The sequence below is a fragment of the Lutra lutra genome, chromosome 2 (assembly GCF_902655055.1).
Source record: "Lutra lutra chromosome 2, mLutLut1.2, whole genome shotgun sequence".
In the NCBI taxonomy this organism is placed as follows: Eukaryota; Metazoa; Chordata; class Mammalia; order Carnivora; family Mustelidae; genus Lutra; species Lutra lutra.
Genome location: NC_062279.1, coordinates 157,572,210 through 157,594,166, shown reverse-complemented (window position 1 = coordinate 157,594,166; position 21,957 = coordinate 157,572,210). Strand labels below are relative to the sequence as shown.

Below are 21,957 nucleotides of genomic sequence, written 5' to 3'. Positions count from 1 at the left end.
ATAAATAAAAATCTTTAAAAAAAAAAAAAAGAATACAAACTCCAGGGGCACCTGGGTGGCTCGGTCAGTTAAGCGTCTGCCTTTGGCTGGGGTCATGATCCGGGAGTCCCATGACTCATACTGGGCTCCTTGCTCAGGGGGAGAGTCTGCTTCTCCTTTAGCCCTTCATCCCACTCATGTTCTCTCTCTCTTTCTCAAATAAATAAATAAAATCTTTGTTAAAAGAATACAATACAAACTCCAGGATCCTCTGAATCATATTTTCCACAAGAGAATATTTTTAACAAGCATCTTGTGTGATTTTTATCATCAGGGAAGTTTGTGAAACTTGGCTTTGAGAGAGGCTGAATCAAGAGTTGAAAGGAGGATAGTGTGATTCCCCCCTCCAGGGGGCAGTTACTGAACATCAGTGTTCTTACAAGGTACTGCTCTGCCTTACTCTCCAACCATTCCTGTTTGTAAAATACAAGGACCAAATCAATCTTCCTAATAATGTTCTTATTGTGTCTGAGGGGATCAGACAGCCCCAGTGGAGTGGCTGGTGGGAAGCAGCTTGGATGCTCCTGGTGACAAAGGCAATCGTGGTTCTTTTGCTCCTGCACTTTTCTCCCCAGAAAAACTACCCACGGGCTTCCACGGGAGCTTTCTGACAAAGGCTCTAGGCAGCAGCCACGACAGCCGATTCTGTCCTAGCATCCCGAGAGGGGGCTGAGCTGTCTGGCGGCGCGAGCTCTGGGAGGAGAGAGCCGCTGCTTGGGCAAAAACCGGGCATTCGCTGGCTTCCCAGGCAGCAAACTAGCGCGCAGCCAGCCTGCTCAGCCCGCGCCGCGTCGTCAGCGCGTGGAGCGCCGCCGTGCTCTCCAGGGCAAGTTTCCTGGGAGTGTCCCTCCTCTCCACGGACAGAGCAAAGTCTCCCGCTCCCCAACAGATGCTCCCCTCACAGCTCTAAGTGCAAGTACCCGCTGGCAGCAGCGCAGAGCTCGGAGGCAGGCGCGCTCTGGTTGGGGGACCCCGCTGGGAAATGCCAGCATCAGCATGAGAGGCTGGACTCCAGCCCCGGTCCGTCCTCACCCCGGGGGGCCACTGCTCCGCCCGGTGCGTCTGCGAGGAGCTGCTCACTTTTCCCCCTCGCGACTCTTTGTTCCAAGCCAGAGACTGCTCGGATTCTCTAATTAACTCCCTCAGCTCCAAAGGGGTCCGGAGGCTGGGATGCTCTGCCCGCTTGAAAGATGTTGACTCTCGAGTGGGAGTCGGAAGGACTGCAAACAGTGGGTATTGTTGTGATTATATGTGCATCTCTGAAGCTGCTTCATTTGCTGGGACTGATTGATTTTTCGGAAGGTAAAGTGGTCGCTCCCACTCTGTGCGGTTGGTCAGGTCTGGTTCGGAACTGGATACAGAAACTGAAGAAGTTGAGGAGGCTTGATACCCAAAGTAAAAGTTTTAAAATATGCATGCTTGCCGTGGAGCAGCCTAGCACTGGACAGTTCATGTCTGTTTACCCAGATATTTGACACTGGGAGGGAAGGGATACTTCTTTCTCTTTGAAAGCTCTTGAGTGTAGGGTGATATTGTGGGTTAAATATATTTCCAAGGTGCGAAGTTAAGACTCTCTACTATGGGGTGGTAATACAGGTTGTTTTTTTGGTTGTCAAGTTCATGATGGCTACCACGCCTTAATGTCATTAGGAATTTTATTCTCTGGAGGAGTACCCTGATTTATGAGGGAAATATCTGTGTGTGCCTCATTAAGTAGGAGGTGTGGGGGTGGAGTTGGGTTGTTGATTATGATGTAAAATGGGTAGGCTTTTCAGTTAAAATTGAGTTAATGGGTGTTTGGCAAAAATGTTCTTGAACACTTAATTTGCAAAAGTGTTTCATTTACATTTCCCACTGAACCACTTTGCTCATCTCTTGAGTGGGAACCCATATGCACAGGGCATTACTGTTGCTATCAAGAAATATTTTATCCATCTAATATAAATTTTACTACTCAAATCAATTTTATTATTCAAAGGTGGGGTAAAAATGTTGACTGACTTTGCTTTAATAATTTGAATAGATGTGTGTATGTGTGAATATAGAGACATATATACCATATATATGCACATTTATTTTTTCATGAAATAATTTTTCTACTGAAATAAGATACTTTGAATTATTTAAACCTCGGCATCCAAGGTCAATTCTACATCTAAGCTCTCCTATCTTCCCAAGCAAAAGAAAGTAGTTCTTAAGACACTTGCTAATATTCCTTCCAGATAAGGGAAGGATCTTTTATTGCCGAGTTTTTTATGATTGTTCACTTCTCATGTTGTGTGTAATGTTGGAAGATGATGGAAATATTTAAGCCTGCCATGCTTCTCATCTTTCTAACTACAGGAGCTAAGACCTGATGGCTACAACGACATCATCCCAAACTACATCCGGTATACAGGTTGTTTCTGTTAATATGTTATAATGGTCAATGTATCTTATCTTTAGGAAGACTTTTTTTTTTTTTAAACAAAATGAGTTTGTTAGGTTCTAACTATTTAGACCTCTGTAAAAACATAAGTTCCCATGTAATTTTCATATCTTCTTGTAAATATTCTCACTCTGTGACAAGCTCTGCTTAGGCACACAAGAGAACAATGTTGTCATGGGATTAAGTAAAACCTCAGAAATTAGTTTCTTCCTTTTCTCATATTACACAGTTATTTTATTTAACCCCTGGAAGGAAAACAATGCACCAGCAAACTTCTCCAAGTGCTACAGAGCAACCTTTGCATTGTTTCAAGATTCTGCCTCAGTTTTCTAAGACACTGGTATTGTACGCTGGTATTGTAATAAAATTACAGCGTAATTACAATACGCTGGTATTGTAATAAAACGCAGATGAGATCATTTCAATTTCTGTAATGGGAATAGTTTCCCTTTGTTAAATTTTGTCACCATATTAGTTTTTGTTTTCTGAACTTGGCTGAGCAATAGCCCCCAAATTTAATGGATAATACTCCAGAGGGCTTGGTCTCATAGCCAGGTGAAGCATTTGCTGAATGACAACAGCCATGGGGGTATTGAGGAAGTCAACCTTCCCAGTGCTATAATGTAGCACTTTTATTCTTTTATTGCCCATGTTGATAATGAATGCATTTAAAGTCAAAGTCCCTAGGTTTAAAACCCCTGCAAATGACTCAGCTTTTCTTCTTAACTTCTATTTTATGTCACTTAAAGTTGAAGATTTTCACATGAAAACTTCAAATTTGAGTTCCAACAATATGAAAAGTAGAATTGTAAACCCGACTCCCTCAACTACAATCACAGATTTTTGTGCTAGTCTGAAATGTCTTTTGTGGGGTGGATATCCATATTCATTTTCAACTAATATCCATATCCATAAATGATTTGATATTTCCATGCATAAACACACATATAGATGATGTACCTACACTTTTATAGCTATTATGTAAAATGTCCAATATGCTGGGGGCAATTTGGGCTCAATATAAAAGTCACCATCGTGCTAATATTCAAAGATGCTGGTACCACCATACATGAGATATAACCCATTTTACTTGTCAAGTCTATCATTTTTTGTTCTGAAGTACATATTAGAAAATGCTGATCTAGTTCAACTCTTTCATTTTACATAGGAAACAGCTACAACCCAAAGAGGTTAACTGATCTACCAGAGGCAAAACTAACTGGAGGAAAGACAGGACCAAAACCAAGGACTACTAAGTAGCATATGGTTATAGTTTTTCTACCATACCACACTTTCTACTTATTTCTTTTCTCTAGTACTGGAAAAGAGAGTGAATGAAAATATATGTGGGAAATGTCCTGAATTCTGATATCTTGTCCTAAACAGTCCACTAACACCCTGAGAGATTTCTGGGGGGAAATACATCCGTAGGAAAGATTACACAACAACCACACAATTTCTACAAGGTGTCGACTCCAACCCAAGTGTGGGATCCAAGCATGGCATGTAAGTGAGCTAAGCCAGTCTACTGACTATATCATAGACTGGTGGCAAATTGGGACAAAAGCAGCCAAGCCAAGTGGTCTCCTGAACTTCTTTATCTCTGAGACCTGCACTGCATTTTGACTCTCTGTGATGTATACTCAATGGCCATAAATACCTACTCCAGGTAGAATCCAACAGTGAGACTCAATAAGATAATGAGAACTATGGCAGAAGCCTCCTGTCTGTGTATTCTCAGGCTGTGGGTAGTATCCAGTGAGTAGCTGACCACCAGCCAAGTGGAGGAATAAGAAGAAGGCACAAAATACAGAGAAAGCCACAAACTATTAGATTATCCCTCAGCCTTTCTACCTACAAATGATAAAAATTCCCAAAAAGGCTATCCCAATGTAGACTGCCAAACTTCTCACTGACTGCTCTAGAAAATGCAGCCCACAATAAGACCAGGGAATTAACCATCCTTTTTGGTGGAGAAATGAAGATGAAGCTCAGAGCAGAACCGTGAGATTCTTTTAGGCCACACTGAACTCTTATACTATCCTCAGGGGCAATGATTCTTTGCTGGTACAAGAATGGAGCATTTTCTCTAGTATGACTATACATTGATTTACTTAGAAAGTAGTTCTGAATCTATTTGAATGAGAGGGTCTGTGGTTTTGTTGGGATAAAGCAATGTTAACATAGTATTATCATCTATAATGGCTAATGAAAATTAACCATGGGTAAAAAAGAATAAAGAGAAACATTTCCACTCCCACCTAAATTAGATTCTGATTTTGATAAAACCTCATTTTGAAAATACAATTCTCCTTCGGTTGAAATTCAAGGTTTAGGAAACAAAAGCAATTTATAAAAAGGATTCAAGAGACTAAAGGGATTTTAATATGATGATTTGAGCTTTTACACATATCCACTCATTAATAAAGAAAACTATGAAGAACACTCAGAAAATGGATCTTATTATTTCATACATTTAGCATATAATATATGTCTTGTTGAATTCTAAATGCATGTAGTGTTCTCTGGTAGGCTTGGATGGTAGAGAGGTGTGCAAGATGAACATTAAAGGAATGTACCTTCGGTGAACTTACATTCTAGGAAAGGAAACAATTTACCAAACAAGACAGAAGAATATAAATGCTGGGTATTAGAGAGAAATGGCCTGCAGAAGTGTGGATGGAATGGTACATTCTGGAAGGAAACGGTTATACAGGACTTCGAAATGTGAGAAGGACTTCCCAAGTTAGAGAAGGGAAGAAGAAAATTCTAGGCTACAAAGAGCATGAGTTGTGCCCTCAAGTTCATGGATAAGGGCAGTGGCATTCATACACATGGGTGTCAGAACGTTGAAATGGGAGATGTAGCTGAAGAGGTGGCTTGAAGTTCAATGCTAAGAGTATCTACTTATTCTTCAACCAGTGAAGAACCATTGATTCAAAGTCTCCAAGTTTGGGGAGAAAAGTGAGCAATGTGACAGACCACTGTTTCAGGGGTTCAATCTGGGTGTAGGTGAAGATGAATTCTGTAGTAAAATCAAGGAAGCAGAAATATTAGTTATGCTCTTGGAACAATTCAGGTGACAGACAACAGGGCAAAAATCTATGGATTGCCCTTCTCAATAAAATACTTAATGTGAACTGTCAATTTCCAGTTTTTCCAGAAATTCATGTTTACTATAATACCTTTGGCCTGCACTTGTTCCGAGATACCATAATTGTATTTTATTTTAGGACAGCATTGTTAGGTTTTAAATATCTTTCTTGAGAGAAAAAAAGAAGTGGAAAACACACAGAGATTGTAGTTACAGATATGGTAGCACCATTTATGGTGGGAACTTAACAATTCGGATAGGTATATTGACATTTTGCAAGGTCTTCAATTATTTTGAATCTTTCATTTTGGAAAATCATATGACGCACAGTACAGAGAGTGGTATAATGTATTCTCATGTGCCCATCAATAATGACCATCACTTTGCCATTTGTGTTTTGGCAGTGGCTTGTCTTTGAAAATACTTCTCCCTTGTCTGCAATATGCCAGGCACTTTGCAAGGCCCAGGATACAAAGATGAATTAAAGATAATCTCTAACCTCACAGAACTCTCCCTTGTTTAGGTAGATGGGGAATATATAGGAAAGGCAATACATTACAGTAGATAGAGCAGTATAAGTAAGTCCAAGATACAGAAGAAGAATGGAAAGTAATTAAGTCCAAATGGAAGAGCTAGAAGTGATCAGAGATGCCTCCCTGGAAGAGCTGACTTTTAGGCTGGATTTTTATGGATAAAGAGAAGTGTATCATCTTCATAGGCCAGCAAGGTCCTTATGTAGTTTCCATATGCAGGACTCTGGGTGAGGTAATTCTATATGCCAACACAGGAACATGGTCCACAATGCAGAATTCAACAGAGAGTGTCAAAGGGAATTAACATAGTTTTATTCTTTCTTCTTGATTATGTAATTATCCACACTATCTACCATAAGAAGACACTCCAAACATTACAGTGTGAGTGCCTTTTACTCTCATAGAATAATGGTGCCTGTGTACTTCTTCTTAGGGTGCATAATTGAGGGCCTCCAGTGCCTCTTTCAAGTTTCCACGGTAGCCTGGAAACTGTTGATTAGTTGGCTGCATTGGTTTTTGTTTTGTTTTGTTTTGTTTTGTTTTGATTTTGATTTTTTTTCTGTGAGGGAGATTTCAGATCAAAATCCCACTTCAGAGTAAAGATACCCACATACCAAAGGCATCTGGAGCAGCTGTTCATTAGAACCCCATGACCATGAGAAATAATTCCAAATGAGATATCCAGCAGTAAGCTGAAAAAGCCCAGCTTACACGTGCTTTGATTTGGCTGGGAAAGTAGCCCTTTCAGTTTTATAACTGGGGGGGAAAAAAGCCTTAAATTTATTTATTTTTTATTATTATTATTTTTTTTAATTTCACAGACAGAGATCATAAGTAGGCCGAAAGGAGGCAGAGAGAGAGGGGGAAGCAGGCTTCCTGCCGAGCAGAGAGCCCAATGCAGGGCTTGATCCCAGGATCCTGGGATCATGACCTGAGCCAAAGGCAGAGGCTTTAACCCACTGAGCCACCCAGGTGCCCCTAGCCTTAAATTTACACGTGAAATCAAACACATATGTATCAAGCACCTACTGTGTGAAGGGACATAGAGGACAAAAGGGCATTTTGATGAGAGTACAAACTTGAATAACTAATCCAAGACAAAAAAGAGTCTGATGAGAGGGAGAAAGGGCTTTGAAGAGAAAGGGATTTGAAGAGAACAGCCATCCCATCCCATTGGAAGTTTTCAAGGAAGGTTGAAAGAAGATGGCGGTGGCATTGAATCAAAAGACTGACAGAAACTGGAGGCTATGAAATATTATACACACACACACACACACAGACACACACACACACACACACATATTTTAAAGCAGTTTCCTGAAGTCATCATTTGTAATCAGCTTGGTTCTAAAAGTCCTTTAACCCATTTAAGATACCAAGGGTCTGCTTCATATCTGGCAATGTACTTGGTACTGACAGGTTTGGGGAATATTATTTTTCAGTTTTGCTTACTTTGAAAACTCATTCCCCACCTCAGCTAGGAGCAGAGAGCTGGAATCTTAATGGGGAGGAGAGATGAAGGGAGAAGTTGTACATTTCAATGGCCTCCAGCCAAAGGTTATCAGGACCACACCTGTGGTAGAGTAATTTGGCCTCAGTGCTTTTTGCAGGAGAGGGGGAATCCATTCCGTGGAGAGCAGTGGAACAGGTCAGTAAGGAGATATGAGAACGGACTTAGTGCATTTGCACTTCTGTTGGGGGGTTATGATTTTGGAACTGGGGCTTTGCTCTGGATTAAATAAAGTCAAAAAGCCAGCCTAATTCTATGATGATCTTAATAAATCTCTTCTATAAGTAGCATAGACTAGACAGAGGCTAGAGCTGCAGTTGGCAAAGAGACAAGCTGCAGTAACTAGGATGGGGAAACTTTGGTCATTTTTGTGGTTTATATTTTTGCCTCTTCTCACATATGATGATAGAGTGATCTTGCTTTTTTGTCTTGATCAATCAAAAGTACAGAGTGGTCTTGTCTGAGGTTGATATTCTGTGAAATTCAGAGTGCTTATATTTACTAAGGGAATGCCAAGGTCTGGCATAAACCAGGGCAGCTCCCTCAGAATGGAAGGCGCTGCTTTCTCCTCAGACACGATCAGGAGAGCAGAGTAAGAAGAAGGGCAAGCGTGTAGGGTATATAGCAAACAGATCTAGTTTCAAGTTTAATTCAGTAACTTTGAACAGGTTGCTTCACCTTCCTGAGCTTCAGTTCCTTTTTCTGTAAAATGAGTTTAATAAACCCAACTTTTTGAGATTGTTGTAGGGAATACAAAATATAAGTGAGATACGTAGCTCCATGCCTGGAGCACAATTAGGAGCCACTAAATGCCTTCCTTGTAATTACTTTGGAATCACATGTTCAAATTCCTTGAGTTACTCCAGTGATTCTCAAATTTTACTGTGTGTCAGAATCACTTTCATGGCTTGTTATATACTACAGAAGTGTGGACTCTACCCTCAATGTTTCTGACTCAGTATATCTAGGTGAGGGTCTGAGAATTTAAATTTCTAATGACTTCTAACTTTAGCCTCATTCAGCTGTCAAGGAGCAACACTTTGAGAGCCACAGATCTGAGAGGCCAAACGCGTGATATGAACAATGTGTTATTCACTGAGGTCTTTGGCACCTGCAGAACTTTGTTCTGGAGCAGTGGTCAGCCTTCTGTTCTATAGTAAATACTGTAGGCTTTGTGGACCATGCAAGCAGTCTGTTCTAAGTAGTCAACTCTGTTGTAACACAGAAATACACAAATGAATGCTCATGGCTATGTTCCAATAAAACTTTCTGGAGAGAGATGCAAATCTGAATGTTAATAAAATTTTTATGTCACAAAATATTATGTTTTTAAAATTTTAATCATTTTAAATGTAAAACAATGCTAAGCCTGCAGAGAATACAAACAGACAGCAGGACAGATTTGCATCACTGTAATTTGCCAATCCCTGTTCTAGAGTTCGCAGTAAAGGAACCTGTTGAGAAGGGGTCTGAGATTGGTGAGATATTGCTCTTTGGAAACCTGTCTAGATTTTCTGAGCCCTCAGTCTCATTGAATGGACAGGAATTGAGTACCTCTTTGGGGGGTTGATGAAATTATCTGCCAAATTAACAAATAATTTGAATTAGCCTGTGTGTGTTTGTTGAATAAAATGTCTTTTCCTCTAACTCCACATGTCTAGGCCAATTTAGAGTTACTTACATAAATTAAGTCATACACATGATTTTGTCACACAATGAGTCAGTGCTGGGCTAGACAGTCTGAGTTGCCCCCTTTTACTGATTTTCAGCTTAGGTTTTGTTGCCACTAGGACAGGTGGCATTATGCCTCTTCCACTGAATTTATAAACCCTTAGCTACTGTATTTGTTAAAGACATAAAGACATATTTCAACTTGACCAATTATACTGGTCCTCACAGTATTGCATTATATTGAGCCTTTTGGGTGTAGGGCAAATACATTGAATCAACAAATTTTTTTTCTTAATAAAATCATCTTAAATCTAGATTCTCTTGAAAATGAAAAATATAGAGGGGCACCTGGGTGGCTCAGTCTGTTCAGCATTCTGCTCTTGATTACGGTTCAGGTCATGGTCTTGGGGTCATGAGATCAACCGCCACTTTGGGCTCCATGCTCACCATGAAGTCTGAGTTTCTCTCCTCTGTCCCCATCCCCCCCCCCCCCACAATAAGTAAATAAATAAATAAATCTTTAAAAGAAAGAAAATGAAAAATATACGAATACTGGGTAAGATCACATTCTTTAAAGTAAGGTACTGATTTAAAGTCAGTGTACCTCTCTGCCTTACATTGGCCTCATGGTCTCAGACAAGGTTTATAACCACCCTTGACCTCAGTTTTCTCACATGTAAAATGGGGAGAATAATAGTAGCTACCTCATTGATTATTGTGATTATTTTGAGAAATAAATTAAATATTTGCTAAAGTTCTGCTTAGCCTAGTGACTGGAACAGAGAGCTCAACAACTATTGAATACTACTTATACCATTAGTATCATGGCCGTCTTTGTCCTTCACATCTCTCATACTTGTCACTAAACATAGTCATTCATTCAGTCTGACAAAGAACAAAAACTCAATCAAGTAAATAAGAAGGTCTAGTTGGTTTTATTAAGTGACTCATGAATCAAGCAGCATCCCATACAGCAAGTAAAGGGGATCTCTGAGGAGTTGTACAAAATGGAAGGTTTTTATAGAAAGGACAGTGGGGCAGGGAGTTAATAGCAAAAGAAAGGTTGGTTCCAGGCAAAGTCAATTTCCTTAGGGGGAAGACCAAGGTATTAGTTATACAAAATAAGGCATCTTCCTCTGGGGGATGGCGAACGTTCATGTGATAGAGTGCCTCATTGGTGCTTATCAGAAAATTCCTGACTCAAATCTATGTGGGTTTAATTTACGCTCCAGCTTTTTTGTTTACTTGTTGGGTGACTTTGGATTAATGACCTGATCTTTCCAACACTCAGTTTCCTTGTCGATGGGCTGGAGAGAATACAAATACTTAATACAAAAAAAAAAAAAAAAAAAAAAAAAAAAGAAGGAAGAAAGAAAGAAAAAGAAAAGAAAATTCTGATAGGTTATATGATAGGTTATAACTTATTTCTGGGGGAGGTTGAAACTTCAATTAGTTGAGCCATTAGCCCTGGTTCGATGACTTGGCCTAAGTGACACAATTTTGAGCATGTCATTTTCTTTTAACAAATCATCCATGAAAGAAAGGATCTTAAATGTGATCTGTGTACCAAGTGCTGTGCTAGTAATTGGGAACGGGAAGCACAGATTTGGCTAATAGGGGTTTACATACAAATGAACATGCAAACACATCAGTTTAGCAAATTGCCTTGGTCTCACATCTGTGCAAGAATGCTGGTGTACCCTCTAGGAACATATGGACAAGTAGTCAGTCCCATTTAGAAGATGGGGAGTTTCAGAAAGGACTCACAAAGGTGACCTTTGAGCTGAATCTGAGTGGCATTTTTAGTATTTGGCCTCACTCATTCTTAGCAACTACTGACAATTGATACAACCTATTTTCACATTATCGAGGAAAACTCATGTTGATCCCAGCTTTTAGATTCTGACTCACATTTTATTTCTGTTTCTCCCACAATGCCTCTTTTACCCAAATGCACCCATATCTCCTTATAAGCCCAGACTAGAACTTATTCTTACCACCTTTCACCCCTAATCTGAATTCAATCAGTCCTGATGTATGTTGTACAACATCACACAATAATAGTAAACTTTCATGCACTATTCCCCAAATAGCTTCATTTGTATAATTCACCTTTTCTTCAGTTTGGGAAAAGGGACCACTCTACCTTAGTACAGAGTGAATTTTCCTTAAATTTCTATCAGGTCCAGAGCAGTAGAAAGTATATAATGGAAGCTCAACAAATTCTTATCTGTGGGTTTCTCAGCTGCATCTTTGATGGACTCTTTACATCAATATCCTTGTCTCATCTTAACCTCATCCCTATCCTTTTATCTTCCAATCTACTTCATATTCTCACAATTGAAGTATTTCCAATGGGGGGGGTGGATTGAGCTCATGCTCGAGATAGTTCTGTATCACCTACAGCATATAATCTCCATGTTCTTTGAGTCTGATACAAAGATGGGATCGGACCACTGCCTTCTTTTCCTCCTTCTGCTATTTCCTGTTCCAGCACAAGGAATTATTGAGGTTCCTTGAATAGCTCATGCTTTCTCCAGCTGCCACATCTTTGCATATACCATTCTCTCTCCCCAAATGCTCTTCCCTCCTCATACTCCTGGAAATGCTTTTTCAGTCTTCAACTCTTGGCTCATATTCTTGTTCTCTGAGAAGCAGGTCTTGGCTTCCTCAAGCAGCAAAAGACACTCTGGCTCTGAGGCCTCTCTGCCTCTTCCTCATGAGCTCCTTTGCCCATTTTATGCTCCATTGCTATCAAACTTGTTATTTTTCAAGCACTTCATGCTGTTTCCTGCTTCATGCCTTTGCTTGCACTCTGAATGTCCCTCCTTCTAGAATACAAATCCCATGGGTCTTCACCTGATTAACTCCTTCTTATCATTTAAGCTCAGCTCCAGAGCCATCTGTTCCAGAATCCCCCCTTGAACCACTGAGTTGGATTAAGTGTCCAACACTTAAAACAGAACTTGTTAAACCAAAGCACTTTATCTTAGTACTTCAAACTACATTAAACTCTTGGTTTCTATGTTTCTCTTTTGCTAAATTTCAAGCACCATGTAGGCGCAGCACTTACTTCTATAACCTTAGATCCTTATGGAAGGGATGGGTAGATAATGGATAGACAATTTACTCAGAGGTCTTGATAAAAAAAACTTCTCTGAGTTTCCACAATATTCTTTTTTTTAAGTGTTTATTTTAATTCCAATTAGTTAACATACAGTATTATATTAGTTTCAGGTGTATAATATAGTGATTCAACACTTCCATACAACACCCAGTGTTCATCAAGGTAAGTGTGCTTCTTAATCCCCATCACCTATTTACCTCATGCCCCTGCCCGCCTCCTCTCTGGCAACCATCAGTTTGTTCTGTATAATTAAAAGTCTGTTTCTTAGTTTCTCTCTCTCTCTCTCTCCCTTTTGCTTTTCTCATTTGTTTTGTTTCTTAAATTCCACATATGAGTGAAATCATATGATACTTGTCTTTCTCTGATTGACTTATTTTGCTTAGCATTATACTCTCTAGCTTCATCTTTGTCATTGCAAAGAATTTCATTCTTCTTTATGGCTGAATTATGTGTATATATAAAATATATATTTATATATACATACACACACATATACACACACATATATGTACACACACACACACACACACACACACGCATACACCCCACATCTTCTTTATCCATTCATCAATCAATACACATAGGCTGCTTCTATATCTTAGCTATTATAAATACTGCTGCTATAAACATAGGGGTGCATGTATCCCTCAGAATTAGGGATTTTGTATTCTTTGGGTAAATACCCAGTAGTGACATTACTAATCTTAGGGAAAGTTCTATTTTTAACCTTTTTATTAAAGATTTTATTTATTTATTTGAGAGTGAGAGAGCATGAGAGGGGAGAAGGTCAGAGGGAGAAGCGGACTCCCCGTGGAGCTGGAAGCCCAACGTGGGACTTGATCCCGGGACACTGTTTTGAGGAACTTCCATACTGTTCTCCACCGTAGCTGTACCAGTTTGCATTCCTATCAACCATGCATGAATGTTCCTTTTTCTTGACATCTTGACATCTTCAACAACACATTTTGTTTGTTGTGTTGTTGATTTTAGCCATTTTGACTGGTGAGAGGTAATCTCTCATTGTCATTTGGATTTGCATTTCCCTGATGGTAAGTGATGATGAACATTATTTCGTATGTCTGTTGGCCCTCCAAATGTCTTTTTGGAGAAATGTCTGTTTGTGTCTTATGCCCATTTTTTTTTAAAGATTTTATTTATTTATTTGACAGAGAGAGATCACAAGCAGGCAGAGAGGCAGGCAGAGAGAGAGGAGGAAGCAGGCTCCCCGCTGAGCAGAGAGCCCGATGCGGGGCTCGATCCCAGGACCCTGAGATCATGACCTGAGCCGAAGGCAGCGGCTTAACCCACTGAGCCACCCAGGCGCCCCCTTATGCCCATTTTTAATTAGATTATTTGTTTTCTGGGTGTTGAGTTTTATAAGTTCGTTATATATTTTGGATGTTAGCCTTTCATTGGGTATGTAATTTGCAAGTCTCTTCTCTCATTCCATAGGTTGCCTTTCAGTTTAGTCTATTGTTTCCTGTGCTGTGCAGAAGGTTTTTATTTTAGTATAGTCTCAATAGTTTCTTTTTGCTTTTGGTTCTCTTGCCTCAGGAGACTTATCTAGGAAAAAATTGTTATAGCTGAATATCAAAGAAGTCACTGCCTGTTTTCTCTTTTAGGATTTTTATGGTTTCAGGTCTCACATTTAGGTCTTTAATCCATTTTGAATTTATTTTTGTTTATGGAGTAAGAAAATTGTCTTCTTTCTTTTGCATGTTGCTGTCTAGTTTTCCCAACACTAAGTGTTGGGAAAGATAGAAGAGATGATCTTTCCCATTGGTTATTCTTTCCTACTTTATTGAAGATTAATTGACCATATAGTTTCAGGTTTTATTTCTGGGTTTTCTATTCTGTTCCATTGATCTATGTCTGTTTTTGTACCAGTGGTATACTGTCTTGATCATCATAGTTTTGTAATATAACTTGAAGTCCAGAATTGTGATACCTCCAGCTTTGCTCTTCTTCTTCAAGATTGCTTTGACTATTCAGGATCTTTTGTGGTTCCATACAAATTTTAGAATTGTTTGCTCTAGTTCCACAACTGTCTTGAACTGATTTAATTTTTAATCATTTTGTTTTAGACAAGGTGTGTTTTTGTTTTTGTTTTAAGATTTTATTTATTTATTTGACAGACAGAAATCACAAGTAGGCAGAGAGGCAGGCAGAGAGAGAGAGGAGGAAGCAGGCTCCCCGCTGAGCAAAGAGCCCGATGCGGGACTCGATCCCAGGACCCTGAGATCATGACCTGAGCCGAAGGCAGTGGCTTAACCCACTGAGCCACCCAGGCGCCCCAGACAAGGTGTTTTAACCCTAACACTATTAATATTTTGGGCTAACTAATGCTTCACTGTGGCTGCTGTCTGTCCTCTGCATGATAGGACAATTGGCAGCATTCCAGGCTTCTTCCTATTAAATGCCAATAGTATCTTTTCCCAAGTTGTGACAACCAGAAGTATCTCGAGGTGTTCCCTAACATCCCAGGGGCAGGAAGGCAAGCAAAATCAGCTCCTCTTATCTTGAGAACCACTGGGTTGAGGCATGATCAAACAGTGTGTAAACTTTTTTATATATACATATATTCGTAATCATAAAACTGAACTTAAGTCTAAAAACATCATAGATTGGAATTCACTGGAAAACAAAACTGAGTGTTGAAAAAGAGTATATTTTTTTTCATTCTAAAAGTAATGAACAATCATTACAGAAATTTTATGAATACAGAAAAAGAAAGAAATATGAAGAAAATACCCCTAGACCCACTGAATCATAACACTGGTAATATTTTCTATCTACTTTTACTTTTCTGCACATAAATTTATTCCTTTAACTTCAAAATAATACTTAAAAATTACAAAATTTTATGTAGCTTTAAATTCAATATTAGAACATAAGTATTTTTATATTAGCTCACAGATCCTTCATAAATATTTTAATGCCTACATTATAGTCTATAAATGTGTGTGTATAAATTATTTACCCTGATTTTAGGACATGTAAGGTATTTGCATTTTTTCTAGTATTTGAAAAATTCTTTAATAAAACCTTTCTGTACTAAGTTGCTTATATAGTTAGAATTATATTCTTAGGGTAGCATGTTAAGAGAAGGATTAATGAGACAAAAGAATGAAGTGTTTCAAATCTCATGACATATAAGGTCAAATTGCTTTATAAAGGAGTTGTACAGATTTACTTGCCCCACTATAACGTAAGTATTCCCAGTGGTTTGTACGTGTGGCACTATCGCTATGTGCTATTGGTTAGGGAACATTTTGAAGGCTGACCTGAAAGACCGTATCGGCCAGCTCAATGAAGAAACCATCTTAGTGCTGAACTGTTAATGACTTTTTTTTTAAATTTTACCTATTTATTTGAGAGAGAGAGAATGAATGAGCAGGGAGTGGGGCAGAGGGAGAAGCATTGCTGCTGAGCAAGGAACTGACATGGAGCTCCATCCCAGAACCCTGGGATCAGGACCCGAGCTGAAGGCAGATGCTTAACAGACTGAGCCACCCAGGCACCCCACGGCTAATGACTTTTAAACTAACATTAGGAATCTTATTTTGTACAGACATGAAATTTCCATTGTAGCTTGAAAATGTTCTTCCTGCCCTGTTCTCTTGCCAATTAGGATGACCTGTCTATATGAAACAGTGCCAAACTTTCCCAGTCATCAATGCCCATCACACCCACCAAGACACGCTTAGTAGGTTTTGGATAATTTATTCAAAGAGAACAAATGGCATAGTCTTACACTAGATGAAACAATCCCTGCATTTGTATGGATTTAGGAGGAAAATTGACATGCATAAGATCATTGCTATAAACACTCAAATATTTCCTGACCCTTACTAATATATGCATTTTACTTAGATGAGATTAAATAGCAGGGAGGAAGAGTCATGTATCTTGTTAGAGGCATGCCCATATTCATCTCAAGTGATTGAACAAATATCTCAAGTAATAATAAACAATAAATAATGTTGTTTGTGTAACAAACTCTAAAACCAAAAATTAGTTATTTGGCTAAGAAGGTATGAAAATCTATCCCCTCAAATTCCCTCATGTTATATAGGTCATAATAAAATAATTAGGTACAGAGGGTCCCTTTGCGAATTAATGATAGAGCTTGCTTGTAGAGGCAGAACAATACTGAGGCTAAGAAACACTGAGTTTTGCAGATAGAAAGGCATAGGTCGAATCAGATCTGCCCTTGAAACTTTCTGGCTGAGTCCTGTGCAAATCTCCAAACCTTTCTGAACCTCATTTCCTTGCCCACATTGGATATCACCATCATACCAACCTCACAGATCTTCAAAATGGTCAAGTAACATTGAGACAGAATAGTTTGGAGACAGGGCATGAACCCTATGGTAATTCAAATTTTCTAATGATTACTTTAGTCTCCCCTCTTAAATAACTTCTGGTAGAAAGGATCCCAGACACTATGAATAGAGCTGTCCAAAACAAAATTTATTTATACTGATCATGAATATTTTGTGTTGCAACTTGTACTAGGTTGGGTTCTGCCACATATCAGATAGTTCATAGATATTTTTTTCTAACCACTTTTACAGATGAGGAAATTTGTCTAAAGAGGGTAAGTAACTTGTCTCCTTTATGAGTAACCAAACAGTGGAATTAGAATCAACCACAAACTTCAGAAGCTGTGGCTCACATTTTCCCATTCTGAGCTTCCTTATGAGGGCTAAATTTTGTTTGTTTGTTTTTCTAAATCTCTAAGTTACATGAATAAATATTCCATGGTCTTTGGATTAGTACAATCAACATTGTATATTTTGAGGTCAAGTACTTTCTCAGACATCCATTTGAATAGAATTAAGTATGAATGACTTTACATGTCAGTAAACTCGTAGTTATTAATGACCTGGTCACAGAAACTCTCTAATAAATAGACAAGAAATATTGAAGACCTGGCAGAAATGAGGTAAATTGGTGATGTGATTTCAAATTTAAACAAATTACAGGGGGAAAATGGAGAATGATAAAATAATTAGAAGACTGAGGCACTTGAACAAATACCCAAATCCCACATCTGTCTTCACTGTATTCAGCAATTCCTAAATATCACTGGTGCATTGAAGAAATTACCAGAGGCTTCTAAACATCACCTGAGTGAGAAGAGGGAATAACACCTTCCTATTGCTGCAAATATTCAAGGAGACATGGAGAGAATTAGCCAGATGCATTCCTCATGACAATAGGTGATTGTATAGCTTAAACTCTTTTTGAAAATGTACCTCGTTAAAAATTTGCACAAAAGTTCCAGGTCCCTAATAAGATTTTAGACTAAAAATATCATGCTCCAAATAGTAAGCTGGCCTCAATACTGTTGTATATTTCTTCTATAATATATCAACAATGAAACTAACATGTAGCTTTGCATTTCATAGGTGTACTCAAGGGAAAATGCAGAATCAGCAAAGAAATTCTATAGATGAAAATTCTTTGTGAAGTTCGAGTTGACCTGCCTAGCTAATATATTAAAAAACACACATTTTACAATAATAGGAACTATTTTTGCCAATGGCTGTCTAAGGTGAGTGGAGAAGTTTTTCCATGAAGACAACCACACTCCAGAGGGACCTGAATATGTCTATTCTTTAGGGGACAATTTAAACCTTGGAATAATTATTTTTAAGAAAAGTCTGTCAGCTCCTTTCAATGAATTTTCTCAAGCTGAGAATGGAGGGAAATATTTCACATGGGTAAGAATGGCTTGAAACTGTGTTCTGTGACAGCTACACCATGAGCTACCTCCTCTTACAGAGCTTTTGCTCACTTCATTATAATGGTGTCAGTAGGGAGCATTTCCTGACAATGCCATGCTCTTTGCTCATGGGCTTGGCTTATGCTTTGCACAGTAAGCCATAGACAGTCTGCTGATGTCTCAAAAGCATTGTATATTATGAGATATCGAGAGTGCTGGTCTGAGGTCAACATCACATATAAGAAGGGATAAAGGATAAGAATTGACCAACTCTGGTTATCCTTTCCTTGATTTGCTTCTTCTTGTGCCTTATTCTAATATGGGTGAGTGCTGGTCATATTCACTCTCATCTCTGGCAGGAAACAGTAGAGGCAAGTTCCAAGTAGAGGGTTAAAAGTTGAGTTAATTACATGATTATTTCATTCTCTTCACCTTCTCTTGGTTAAACAGAACTTGGTTAAATAAAATTAAACAGAACTAAGTAGAATTAAAGTTTGTCTTAAATTTAAGTAAATAAATGAGAGATGTCTCCTTCCTCTCAACCCTATATGCTGCTAGAGAATATTTATGCATTGTACCTCCTAATTAAGATAATCTTCCCCCAAATTTTCTAGCATAATGATAAATAAGTCTTACTCTGTAGGTGAGAATTAGGATCCTTGACATTGGACTTGGCCCTGTCCCATCTCAGTACTAATTACTACTCCGTATTAGCTTTGTTTTTCCTTCAAAGACAGAGAAAAATGGGATAATTTAAGTAAGGTAAAGATATTTATTTCCAGGCTATCAACCAAACACTTAGTCAATATTCATAACATTACTGCTTGAGGAAAATAAATGTAGTGAGCATAAAACGGGCTTAACAGGGGCGCCTGGGTGGCTCAGTGGGTTAAGCCGCTGCCTTCGGCTCAGGTCATGATCTCAGGGTCCTGGGATCGAGCCCCGCATCGGGCTCTCTGCTCAGCAGGGAGCCTGCTTCCTCCTCTCTCTCTGCCTGCCTCTCTGCCTGCTTGTGATCTCTCTCTGTCAAATAAATAAATAAATAAATAAATAAATAAATAAAAACAAAAAAAAAACGGGCTTAACAAATGGCTCAGAATAATTTTGTGGCCTAAGTGGCTGGAAGAAGTCATCAGAAAATAAGATGAAAGCTAGAATGTTCAGTTAGTTATCGCCAGTAAACAAAGTCTTATTGAGCCCCAGGCTGAGGTGCGCTTTCTTTGTATGCTGCTAGACTGATAGCAGCATACAGATTATCATAAGCAGATATAGATTATAGTAAGAATGATGATATAAGAATAGTGAAATATTTGAATCACATATGTTAACTGTGGTTGAGGTATACTTTCTAACTTCATGATAAAATCTGACTTTCACCCTCATCAACAGGCAATGTGACCAGAGGTAAACTATACATATGATCAAACATATAAATTGAAGCAGGTTTGGATTCCTTACCATTATTTATCCAATGTGGGATCTTTGACAAGTTATTTCAGTTTTCTAAAATTCAAGCTTGTTTTATGGAACAACTTTTATGCTAGGAGTATGACAAATTGGAAGGTTATTTAAAGACAGTTTAAAGAGATTTTATAGAGATTTTTAAAATCATACTTTTGCCCGTTCTTACCAAAAACCATAATTGGGAAGTTGCTAGGCACCCTTGTTTACCTTGAAGAAACAGAATAATGCTTACTGAGCTGTTTACCTGAGGGCAGAAATCAGCTTGAGCAACTGCTCAGGTACTCACACCATGTCCATGCCTGTCTAATTTTGCCAATGTGTTCGCCTCCCCTGAAATTATCCACCTGCTCTCCTCAATCTATTTGAGAGTCTAGGCTGTCTTTAAAATCAAGTCTATTCCCTTTTTATTTCTTCAGCCTCCTCTTTCCTTATGACTTTTATTGCACAAAATCCACTCTCCTATTCTCTTTTTACTTTTAGTTCCCAATGTGTGTTGTATCTTTCTCTTACAAAAAACTTCTTGAACACAAGAAGCAGGTACTATTCCTTCATTATCCATAGAACACATAGCACCTTTCCTAATATGTGTAGGATTTCCTCAATAAATCATTGCTATTTAATCTGAGAAAATACATATAGCAGTGTTACATGATTCCCTGAGTTTAAAAAAAAAGCAAATTCTTGAATATTCAGTATACTAATTCACAAAAGACGTAACAATTCATAATGACATATTATTTTATTGTGTATGAATCACTATGATATGTACTCCCATTTCATTTCTACTCCAGCTTTATAAGAAGAGAGGTAAATTTTTATTCCCATTTTACAGAAAAAAAATAAACTGAAGATTGGAGAAATTAAATGACTTCCCAATGCTATTCTGTCAAAATATTCTAAATATTTGTACATTGGTATAAGTCCAAATCAGATGGATAAGAGATGAGTTGAACAAACTTTGGAGATTTGGGTAAATGTCTTAAAGTTGAGATTGCAAGTTAGTTATACATCATATTCTCATTACCTACAAATTTTTTATATATTTTTCAACATTCCAAAATGTGATTTAGATAGTATGAATTTTTACTTTTAGTTCCTTTTTTTTTCTTTTACTATTGAATGACTGAAATGATAAAAAAAATAAAACTTTTTAGGCTTGTTTTTAAATAAAATGGGATAAACATGTCTTGTTGGTTTTAGTGTTTGGATCCATGATTAATGCTACTCTGATGTCTGCATGTATAGGACAAGAGCCTTTGTTCTGACTATCAGGGTTCTGAAGGGAGCCAGAGAAATAGCATCCCTTTTCCCCCTACCTTATTTTGAATGAATAAGAACTAATAAAGGTGTGGGAGAAAGAGGACAAAATATGGTCTGTTACTGATAGAAACTAGAGGCAGGCTATAGCCCAGTGTGAGAGCCTCACAGACTTGTTGACTGGATTCAAAGTAGGTAGACTTGACCTCCGTTACCGGTGATGTTGCCTGGGATGTAACCGCCCCCTGACCCTTCCCCACAGTCTGGGAATGTTGGTGCTGCCCAAGAGAGACTGAGGTTTGGAAGAACAGAAAGGAATCCTGCTCCTTGTGGGGAGTTTGCTCTCAGAAAACAAAATGGAGACCATGAACAAAGCAGGAAAGCTATTTTTCCTGAATTTACCAGTCAGATGAGTCATTCTTCCACAAGGAGGGAGGAAGCGAGGACCAACTGATGCTAGGATGGTTTAGGGAAGATGTGTCGTCATGGAAACCGAAGGATGGGAAAGAGGTCCTTTCCCCAACTGGCCTGTTGGTAATCTCCAAATGGAAAGGACTAGTTTTATGAATTAAAGTGCAGGTTGTTAATTATAAAGCCATTTTTGATTTAAAAAAAAATGTGTGGAAATATTTATAGGTTGTGTGTAGAGTGCATTAATATTTCCTTATATAGAAGTGGATCTTTTGATTTCAAAAGATCCAAAAGTGGATCATTTGATTTCATTGGATTTCAGAGCCAAATCTTTTCTGTCTGAAAACCCCTGGATCTGAATCTCCCAGGTACTTGATTCTCATTCAGATTCCCTGGTTCTATTTTCAAATTCTCATCTTGAGATTGGAGCCAACACTTAGCAGTTTTAAAAAGCATTTAGGTGATTGCAAGACAATTTAAGTTTGTGAAACACTAATGGAAAGCTGAGTTATCTAAATCAATTTCTATTTTTTTTAAAAAAACTGTATATTTCAAAGGTATACTTTTTGTTCATTTCCAGTAATAGTTTGAATTGTTGCCTCTGATGAGGTTTGGGATTCTTCCATTTTTCGCTAGAGATCAGTGTATTCATTTTTCAGAACCATAAGCATCTTTTAAACTCTCAGAAATTG

The 21,957-nt window shown here is 38.4% G+C and overlaps 1 protein-coding gene across 5 annotated transcripts in view; it reads left to right on the top strand.

Moving 5' to 3' along the window:
• Positions 1 to 21,957, top strand: part of KCNIP4 (potassium voltage-gated channel interacting protein 4) — a 1,193,829-nt gene that overhangs the window by 954,249 nt on the left and 217,623 nt on the right. The window contains exon 1 of one of the 5 annotated variants that reach the window (XM_047719004.1): positions 862 to 1,341. The exons of the other annotated variants lie outside the window; for them this stretch is intronic. Coding sequence (XP_047574960.1) covers positions 1,230 to 1,341 — 112 coding nt within the window. The 5' untranslated portion in view covers positions 862 to 1,229. Of the gene's footprint in view, positions 1 to 861; positions 1,342 to 21,957 lie in introns of those variants that run through there. 5 annotated transcript variants of the gene reach the window in all.